This window comes from Rhyacophila brunnea, unplaced genomic scaffold, assembly GCF_057557595.1.
Source record: "Rhyacophila brunnea isolate RB1 unplaced genomic scaffold, BYU_Rbru_1.0 scaffold_8, whole genome shotgun sequence".
Classification (NCBI taxonomy): Eukaryota; Metazoa; Arthropoda; class Insecta; order Trichoptera; family Rhyacophilidae; genus Rhyacophila; species Rhyacophila brunnea.
The window spans coordinates 32,439,778-32,450,867 of NW_028233350.1; the positions used below are offsets into that span (position 1 = coordinate 32,439,778).

General features: G+C 31.4%; 1 protein-coding gene across 2 annotated transcripts; it reads right to left on the reverse strand.

The window, feature by feature from the left end:
- Positions 1-95: 95 nt before the first annotated feature.
- LOC147064153 (uncharacterized) lies at positions 96-10,938 on the reverse strand. 2 transcript variants are annotated; one of them, XM_085958644.1, is made up of 7 exons: positions 10,715-10,938; positions 4,329-4,479; positions 4,083-4,240; positions 2,846-2,980; positions 2,421-2,631; positions 1,478-1,625; positions 96-631 (listed from the first exon to the last, which is right to left on the reverse strand). In XM_085958644.1, exons 2-7 carry the CDS (start codon positions 4,444-4,446, stop codon positions 433-435), a joined length of 969 nt encoding a protein of 322 aa, XP_085814770.1. In that variant the 5' UTR covers positions 4,447-4,479; positions 10,715-10,938; the 3' UTR covers positions 96-432. The 2 variants fall into 2 exon arrangements, with proteins under 2 accessions (XP_085814770.1, XP_085814769.1); XM_085958643.1 differs by lacking the exon at positions 10,715-10,938 and adding an exon at positions 6,949-7,047.
- Positions 10,939-11,090: the final 152 nt, after the last annotated feature.

The window sequence follows — 11,090 nt, forward strand, 5'->3', positions numbered from 1 at the left end:
ATTAATAACATTAAAGCATGTTCTACACTCTCTCTTCTTTATATACATATACATATATATAAGTCTATCAAAATGCATTATTAAAAAAAACTTCGAAGTAATGAAAGTGTTTTATTTATTTCTAATGTATTGATTTGGTAATGGCGAAATTACACGACTGATCGCCGATCGCGTGATCGTGAACGACGATGGTTGATGTCAGTGATCGCTCGTGTTATATAACATTATTTATTATTTTATTGTCACTTAATAATCTACTGATTGCGGCGCCATGATTGAACGCTGAGAGCCTTTCTTGACGTATAATATATTGTAATCGACGTAAAATGAACAATTCTCGATGCATACGTACAGTCTTCATATTTTTATAAATAAGTAAATAAATATCATTTAGCATGCGCCAATGACTTAAATAAGTAAAACGGCAAATTATTAATTAGCTTCAGTGGTTTGAACTGTCTGTTCAGATTTCTCAATGACGCCTTTAAGATGCCCAAGTGATGTGATCCAATAGTCAGGCGAGTGTGCTGGGTCGACTATGTTTTCTGCTGTTTCTAGAGTATCAGTACCGGAAAGGACAAACATCTTCTGAAAGCCGCACACTGATCCTATTCCCATGTCTGGAATTAGACTAAAAAAAACAAAAACGTTTAACAAACATTTTATTCCTTTATTCAGCAAACTTTAATTAATTTTTCCCACTAGACAAATTAACTGTTTTAATCCAGAACATTTTATAAATATCATGTGCGAGCTCCCAAATTTTCACAATATCTATCTGTATTTATTAAATTATGTAGATAATGTACTATATAGTGTCTTTTATTTTAGATAATAAAAATAGTACCAGGTAACACGGCCCCCACATCATAAGGCGGGCCCCCTATCTATCGCTAAGGTTAAAGGTAGTGTGACACACTACATTAACATTTTTCAAATTGTGTTTCAGGTCAAATTAAGGGTACCTATTCAGTGTATTATTAACTTTTTTTAATTTTTTTAATACATCTACTTTAATCATGGAGTTGTCGAGTATCGACACACAATAATCAAAAATTGCATCGTTCAATAAATATATAATTTTAAATCGACTTTTTTTCTATCAAAGCAAATTTGTGATGTGTGTTTATCTCGGTTATCTGGTCAACCCGCCACGCCGCCCCCCCCCCCCCAGAGCCCTGTTAGCCCCCTCCATGCGGTGGCCATGCTAGGTATATTCCAACAACAGTTGATATTAATGTGAACGATGTTGATTTTTTGATTGAACATTCAACAGTGGACGACAGTCTGATAATCATTTTTTAATATCAACAATGTCCCAAACTGTTTTTTTTAAACACTGTCACAAATTATCCACCTTATTAAAATATAATAGACACTTTATTCTTAAATTCCAGCTTACCATTACTTGTAGGCAAAAACCATACATTTAAACATAATCATTAAAACTATGAATACAATTTAATGAGCTATTTACGTATCTCCGAAGAAAATGGTCCTCTGTGGATTGGTTATGTTGAATTGCTTGAATATGAATGGTTTCAAAATGGGAGAAGGTTTTCCAAAAACCATCGGTTCTCTTCCAGTTACTTCAGAAATCGGTGCAGTGGCCAAGAATCCGGCGCCTTTAATTAATAAAGAGTGACATTAGATAAGATTAGTAATGTTATCATTGTATTTTGATAGGCCACCCGTTCCAATCTGATCGGGAAAACACGAAAACATGTTGTATAATAGGTATTTTCATCAACCGATCTTCATGGATATGTACTTAAGTCAAATAAATTAGAATTTAATTCAATCAGTATGAAGTAAGTAACAAATTGATGTCTTTTTTAAATTAGTTCTACACTCCAGTGTGGATCTTCTTTTCTACCAAAATAGTATGTTGGCTATTTGGGCAGCCTTGCTTGAAGATTGAAAAAATAACGTGTGAATTTTCCAAAATGCAGGTCTTTATCCAATTGCGTCCCCCGGCATCAGAAGCAGACATTTAGATTAATTCGATACCTAAATCAATCATATTTGCCTACCAGTGGCGTGCGATCCATAGATGTTGTAAATGATGAAGAATAATAGACAAAATGCTGTGCAATAATATTGTATATTTATTATGCATTTCTACAACTTAATTTGGCTTAACTATAATTATTATAATGGTTATATCGTAGTGGGTATATAATATGTATTTTTTCAATAGGATTCCTAAATCTAAAAGTCACCGCACGGCTCTGGTACATACCTAGGTATGAATTTATGTGATGTTTTCTCAAACGTTCGTGTGATTGTGATGGTTTCAGTTTTATTACTACAGTAGGTAAATTCATTGAATCACGTGGCCTGTTACAGTATTAAAAAAGAATATATATATGTAATATATAATGCATGTAATTATTAATTTATTATATGGCACGTCTTACCCGCCAAAGTCAAATCGATCAGTGGTTTATACAGTTTTTCTAATGCAGTTGCCAGGAACAAAACTTTCGGATCACGAAGGAGAATAATAGCTCTATTTACTTTGTGGTAATTTATTTTAATATCTAAATCAACAACTACAGCGCCAATATCATCATCAGTCTTGGTTATATTTTTTATTAACTCGTCTATATCGTCTGGATAATCATTAATCTGTGAAGAAAAATTAACATATTATTATTTATAATGAAGCGATACACAACAATTGTAAGTCAGTTGTTTTACGATCATGTTGTTCAGCATTCAATATAAATACTAGCTAACTCAAATATAGTCTGAATTTAAAAATATATATATATATTCAAAACCATTATAACTGCTTAATTGAAAAGAGGTGGGTCAATAGGTATTATGTTGTTATACTTACACCCTGAATACATTCAAATCCAGCAGCCCTGAACATGGCTTCAACAGAATCTGACCCAATAAGAAAAATCTTTTTTGTGAAGTTACTACTTTTCAGATAGTCGATTATGACCAAAACTGGATAAATGAAATCTTTCTGAAAGAAAAAAATATAATACTTTATTTACTATAAGTAAAGTGAAATATCATACCAAAAAAACATGCCGTAAAACTAAATTTGAAATTATTATAAGATAAAAAGAACTTTTTATATACAACGTTTTCAAATTTTCTGTTGAATTATTATGCTCAAACTTGTACTTGATATGAAGTAAATAAACAAACAAACAAATATAGAATACTGAAATGTCATTTTGACATATCATTTTGATTTCCATAGTTTCCACACGTATATATTAATAATTTAGTTGCTAGGACCACCCATAATAGTATTTTACTTTTTACGGATATTTTTGAAATAACTTTCCATAAAAAAACAGAATTAACTGAAAGTGAATTCAATTCTGCTTAAAGATGGCTAAAAGTATTAAAATAATGCATTGGCATCGTGTTCTGATATATTATAAAAGTTTCAAATGTCTAGCTAGTTGGGAAGTTAGTTAAAAATCGATTGCAAGATTTGTACTGGACAAACAACCACCGGACAAACAAGAATACGAGCTAATAAAAACGTTGTAAAATAAAATGACACTCAAAAATAAAGGAATCGTTTTTTAATCGTATCGTGAAAGAAAACAAAATATATGATACTCTCATAATAGTTTGACAGATGATTATAGTGCAATACTATCAAGTATATATAAAGTAGTATTAAATGACATTACAATTCATTTGTGACAGATTGGCGAAAGAATATAAAGAAGTATGGTTTCGGAAAAGAAATATGATTTTTAAAATTGTATATCTCTGAAAATGTAAATTTCTACATGAATATACACGATTTAAATTAAAGATTTTTCGGGAGTCGATAAACCGAAGTGAAAATGTTAAAAAATCAACAATTGGCGTTTATATAATAAAATAGTATGTTTTCCAATATATTATAATCCATCAAAAAAAATAGAAACATTATAAATGAGAAAGAACCGTCAGCTAAGCGTTACCGCTTGATGGAATGATGAAATGACGAGTTCGAGCCGCATCCAAGAATGTTGACAATTAGTACCTACTGCCACCTGTTTTTTTTTTAATGTTTATATAAACATTTACTATTTATTTATCTGCTAATAATTTCTTACTTGATCTAAATCAATGCCGACTTCATCAAATTTAGATTTTATTAATTCCGTTGATTTTCCACTGAAATTAGTCAAGAAATGTAGTTTTTTCCCCATCGATTTTAATTTTGTAACAACTTCTTTTATTCCGGGTATTGGTTCACGATTCCACAACACTCCTGAAAAAATATATAAAATAAATACTATACTATAAACGCCGGATATGTTATTAAATTTGTATCTTATTTTAGACAAAATCACACTAACCGTCGCAATCGGATACGATTGTATCAAAAGAATCGAAAAAACTCTTTGCCTCGGCCGGTGACAATGTTTCCAAATTTGTGATAGTATTTGATGAACCGGAGTCATCTATGAACAACATTAGTATACATAGTCCGGCCACTATTGGCAATATCTGGAAAGTAGAAAGTGGATGTAAAATGTAAAGTAAACCGTTTAAATGGAAAGCAAATGCGATGTGGTGTGAGATTTGCAATTTGCTAATGAAAAATAAGATTGTAATAGTGAAAATTTCAAGTTTGGTTTTAATATTACATAAAAGAGAAATAATATATAGATATACTTTACAAAATAATTTTTATTTATGTTAATAACGTCGTCACTGTTCTGGCAGAAGACACTAATTCGAAAAAATGACACATTGAGTTAGTCATACCAAAATGTTCCATATTTCAAACTTTACCGTCTGAAAACCTTCTTAATAAATAAACAGTCTTTATTTTAAAGTCATCCTTTTTACGATTACTTAATAAACTCACATGATAGAAGACCATTTCAAACATTTTAACAACATCAAAGTCAAAATACTCAAAACTAGTATTCTCCAGTTAGTGTGTTCTGCCAGAACAGAGACGACGTATAGCTTCCCCCAGATGCAATTCTTGGCGAAACAACTGAATAAAAATGAATCATAAATTGACAGAGAAAATACATTTTAAAAATTCTGATATCAGTAATTTGCTGAACCATTACTACCATCACGTCATGACAGCAGGTATGTCCAATCACTTCGATATAATTGCATATTAATATGCTGCTGTAGTGTATTTGAAATTATTTTAACCAGCTAGTTTACCTTGTCGACTCCACTTGCAATTTCGATAATAATTCTTAGATATAACTGAGCTTGGAAAAACTGAATAATTTTATCAAGAGTAGACAGAAAATACATTTTAAAAATTCACATGACCGTATTTTCCAACTAACTAAATTTCTTCAAGGCATCATCGCCTTTCATTGTCTTGAAGCTCGTAGGTCACTTCTGCTCTTAAAGCATTTTCCCTGCTCTCACGTGGTACAGTTTTCAATCCCGATATTCTGGAAAATTTGAATTTTTATGCACCCGTTAATTACATGCGTGGTCGCAGCAGCTATGACATATTTTGGGTGAAAGCTGTTTCCTCATGTCAGGCTCACCAGGCACCAATAGCGAGGGCTGTACGCCTGGTCATCAATGCACTCCCTAGAGATGTTGACATTTTTAGCGATGCATTATGTATTCTGTTTTTTAAATTCTATTTTATTGTTTAATTTGTATTTTTTTTAAAAAATAATTTTTGGTTTTTTTTTATTTTATTTCTTTTCTTTTCTGTAAAATTATTTTTTGATATATTTTTTTTCTCTAGTTGATTTACTTGAACCTTTTATTCTAAATGTCATGTTGTGAGCGTCTTGAATTAATAATTTGTTATGAGTTCAATGTGTTTTTTAAATAAATAAATAAATAATAAATAATTGTAATTAACATTCAATTGGTAACCAACCGTAAAGAATAGGTAATATTATTAGTGTAATATTATTATTTTATATCACTAATAACTAATTAATAAAAAAAATTAAAAAAATAGTCAGCCACAAATAAGCGCAATTATTAGATATATGTTTGGTAAAAACTGAAGGATAATATTCAGTGACGTCCCGTGAGGGTAGACAAGTGATGCGTTGTTTAGGGGTGGCAGATTATAAAGGGCGGCAAATGGAGTAGCGAATACGAACATTACAACTTTTGAGAGCAGCGGTTGTTTTCCACGAAGCAAATGTTACGGTCGCTTCGTAAAAAGGTGCCGAAATATTAGAAAAGAATAATGGAAGCATACAAAATTTTGGCAATCTATACTATTTTGTATTGTAATACTTTCACAAGGGGGCCGCCAAACCCTTCAGTGTCTCAGACATCAAAGTACCTTAAAGCATAGCTGTTTGAGAGTATTTTCATTTTCATCAGTAGGTAGATGATGGTGTGTACCTACTTATGTATTTTTAAAGGCCTTTGATGTAAGTACTGGTTTGTTTAAGATAGCCAAAAGCAAATTTCAAAAATAATTCGGTAGATACCTACCTGACAAATTTGCATATAATTTGAGACTAAAAATGAAAGTCTGCCTAAGAGTCCTATACATAACATACAGATGAGGTGGGGATAGAAAGTGAGTAATGTGAAAAAGTGACAACTGATAAAATTTCCATGTATCAATTGAATATAATATAGTGAATGCGAGTTTTTAATTGAGAAAAAGTTGTATATGTATGCGAAAAATAAGTAGAGTATATTTTATAGCTTTGCACTTTTTACTACACTGATACACCTCTTTGCCTGATTACCTCGCATACAATTAGATCAAAATGATATTCACTTGTATTAATATATTATGTATCTAGTAATAAATAAATCAATGGATATAATATAATATGTAAAAAAAAATATTTTTAGAGTATATTGCATAATTGTCATCCTACAGCCGGAGTGCAAAGTTATGAAGCGGAAACTATAATTTACAAGTTCTGATCGTGTGATAGGTATACGGAAGGATTAATGACAAGTGCTCTAAAAACTATTAAGATGAAATATTATGAAACTCTTTACCTTGGAGTCCATATTGCTCTTATCTGATTTCACTTAAACACACACTGCTGACAAGACAATAAATACTATTCGATGCCGAGCTGAAACCACTTGATTACTGAAAAATATTTGTGGATTCATATTATGTATAATATTACTTGAATACAAAACAAGCAACCGTGCAGCGCTGTGCTTGTTAAACACTGGGGCACGATCCCTCACTGTTTTTTTTTTTAATATGGTTTATTAAAAAAAAATCTTTCCTATGAATGTGTGATATTAAGGTGGAGTATAGTGCTGGCAGCTAGAGCTAGTATAAATAGTGACGGATCTTCGAAACAAGGAATTTAATACGATATACAAAATATTTAAATTAAACAGTATTTTAACCATTCAATTCGTAGGTAAAAACAAGAAAGTTTCATATTATTGTTACGTATTTTACCACATTTTTATTAGCTCATATTCTTGTTTGTCCGGTACAAATCTTGCAATCGATTTTTAACTAACTTCCCGACTAGCTAGACATTTGAAACTTTTAGAATATATCAGAACACGATGCTAATGCATTATTTTAATACTTTTAGCCATCTTTAAGCAGAATTGAATTCATTTTCAGTTAATTCTGTTTTGTATGGAAAGTTAGTTCGGAAAAAATCCGCAAGGTGGCGCTTCGATCGAATTCAATGCTTGCACTTCTGCGTAACGGCGTTCGACGATTTTGAAAAAAGAATTAGTTAGAAGTTTTTTACTTCATTTTTAATACATAGAATTGACAAGTTTATATGATTCAACAGAATTTAAAAACGTGGTAGGTATATAAAAAGTTCTTTTTAGCTTGTAATTTTTAATCAATATTTTGATAATTTATTGAAATAAGTTCGATGATGTAAAGATGTAAAAAGTTATTCAGACATATACATGTTCCAATGTACTTCTGTGTAGCGGAGGTACTCAGCATCAGGCTACTCATGCATTTATAATATACTAAAAAAATTAACAAACCTCATGAATTTCTTCATATAGTAATCATCAAAAGATAAAAAAGATAGGGAATCTGTTGTTTCTTGGACATATTTTCACTTGATTTCGCATTTAAAAAAAATATATATATATAAGCATTTTTTATAATATGATTAAATTTATCGTGTGTATTTAATGCATTGGTTGACCTTTTCGTGCACATTTTTATCTCTCGGAAATAAAAACAACTCCTTCGCGGATTTTAGATTTAACAACAAAAAGAGTTTCTTCAACCAAGGTGCGGACAGAGTTCAATGGCGTAGAAAAATAAAACATTGATAACACGTCATTATAAATAACATGGTCATTGGTCGCTATCAATGTAATAATATTAGATTATTTTGCTATCTCATAATATTATATATAATATAGTTTTGTGCTCCATTTGAAAAAAAATACCAATTTTATTTTGATTTTTATAAATCTAACATTTTCATTTCCAAACGTTTCCAAGCATTGTTAAAACAAATATATTATATTATCATTAGCCACTGTATTTTTAAAACCCTATACTTAGATGAGTTTATTTGTATACTTATTTTAAATAAAAGTATATAATATGTAATATCCAAAAAAACGGTTCCTATTTTACAAATTAAAAAAAAAATCCCATTTTTCACGCATAACATTATTTCGCTGAAACTACTATTAAGTTCTAAAATATTTGTTACTCTGCCTGAAAGATATACAATATATTATGTGTGTAAGTATTTTTTCTATTTAATAGTTCGACTGTTGTCATGGTTAATACATCCATTAGGCATTAAAGCAATTACTACCAATATTATCGATTTTGTTACCGATTAAGGTACCTAGGCATTTAAAATTGTCTTGTAATGTTTTTTTTATTGTTTTCATGCACTTTAAAATGTAAAAAAGTTTTAAAAAAAAATCTTTATTGGTATTTTATATTTTGTCCCGATCAGTATGTAACCTTTGTCCGTATATTTTCAGAAGTAATTTGCATAATTAATTTAAAACTTCTATTTATGCTGGTAGTGATTTTTGCACGACCGTCAATAATTATTATGTTTACGTATGGTTATTTACGAGTAAAAACAATGTTTACTTAAATATATAATCTTAAGTTGACGGTAACTACAATGTAAATACATACATTTTCAATAACCGGTTAGGTAGATGAGAATTTTTAAATTCAAAACTCGGGTTAACTTAAAAATATATAGTTGGGAATTGATTGTTTTCTTCGTCGATTATAAACATGATAATTATCGACTAAGCACACGAAAGCGGTTTTGATTTACATTATCGTTAATTTGGATGGAGTTGTTTCACAATTTCTTAATTCGATAACTTACTCGTATATTACTAATTATTTTGTAATCCCATGATATGGGAATAATAAATAAATTTAATTTGACTAAAACCAAAATAAATATTGTATTCAGGTTTTCAAATAAGTAGGCTAACAGAGCCAACAGGAGAGGTGTAACATTAAAATCACGGTTTCAAGGCAATTCAATATTAAGTAAGTATAGGATATTATAATGTTTATGGAAGTAACAAAAACGTACATATGTGAAAATATGTGTAATAATTATTGTCAAGATGACACTTTTGCTGGTAAAACACTATTTATTTACTTTATGCACTGATTTTAAGTGACGTCTGGGTTAAAAAATATTATTATAATATTGGTGGGTACCTACGCGTACTTTACTGAAAGGTGGTGTATTTAGGATTAGAGCAGTGTTTCCCAACGTGGGACGTATACCCCACCAATGGGCAAGGGGGGCAATGTGCAAATCATTAAGGTGACGCATCAGTGAAACGCCAAATAATTTTCAACTGTACGCGCGACGAAATTTTGGACTCGCTGCCATTCACTGAGAGAATGTTGACCCGGGCACACGTCACTTTGCTGCGTGATGGCGACGGGTCAATTAATTCTAAAATCGTGTAAAGATGACTAAAAACGTTACCCATTTACTTTAAAAAGAAAACATGTCAATGAATATATTATTATTGTTACTAATAGAACAATAAACAGAACATAAAATGGACGTATGTTGGATTTATATGACAATTAATATTTCGTTTGACAGGCGTCATTTTCACCCGCCACCCGCAATCCGCGCATCGCCTAGCGACGATCTTTTTAGACCGTGCCTCAACTAATGCATGGCCTTAATATTTGGTAATTTTTTTTTTGTTAAAAACGCATTTTCGAAACATTGCAACGATGACTTACTGAGAAAATCACTGTTGACAAACTGTGGAGATTTAAGATTAAAATTGACCAAATTAGTACCTCATAAAAACCCTTTGCTGCTCAAATCAAGCATAAGGATCGCATTAATTTTCTTCGAATAATTGTACATCTAATATAATATACATAGGTACTTTCTTGTGATAATTATGTTAAAAATAGTATTGCTTATGTGCATTTTTTTATTCGAAACAATTCATTTTTACAGAATTTGTTAGTTAACCATGATATTTTAAGAGGGGGCATGGAGATTTTTGATGCTTTGAAGTGGGACATAGCACAAATAAGGTTGGGAAACACTGGTTTAGAGCCAGACCACACCGGGCAACTCCGATCGCGCAGCCAGTGGTTGTGCGACCGTGGTCTTTCGGGTGAGTTGAAGGCAACCAGGAGCCCAATTTTTGAAACAAGCATCGTGCTTCCAGACACCCAAGAATCTGCTCACTTTCAAAATGGACGTCTAAGAGGTTCTACTCATGCTATATTTGTGGCGTAAAAGATTTTTAGAAAAGAAGAAGAAAAAAGTATATGTACCTTTCGTCGCAGCTTGCTTTCTGTATGGAGTGTTTATCACGTTCTATAATGACTAGAGAAGATTCTTAAACTACGCGTTCTCTCCGAAATGCGGCTGCCGGTGACTGGTCTCTGAGTGTGGCGGTGCTCAATTAATACATAGCTATATATTTTCATTCATCGCAACCAATCGCCCGACCAGAGTGATCGTGCAACCAGACCGAACGCAAGAGCGCGATTTCACTGGCCGCCACGACTAAATTGATCACAAGGCAACCAGCCAAGCTATTGTATACGCAAGGCGGCTATCGACGGCTAAAGTGATAAATATTTATGTATTGAGGGGTTAATTATTGTTACAATAAGTTAACCGTCTAAGCTGTCAAAACTGTCTATC

Excerpts from the sequence above, each read along its gene's own strand:
- LOC147064153 (XM_085958643.1), bottom strand. Across the intron at positions 4,241-4,328 it reads AATCGTATCCGATTGCGACG|GAGTGTTGTGGAATCGTGAA; the intron begins GTTAGTGTGATT and ends ATATTTTTTCAG. Across the intron at positions 2,632-2,845 it reads GATTTGAATGTATTCAGGGT|ATTAATGATTATCCAGACGA; the intron begins GTAAGTATAACA and ends TTTTCTTCACAG.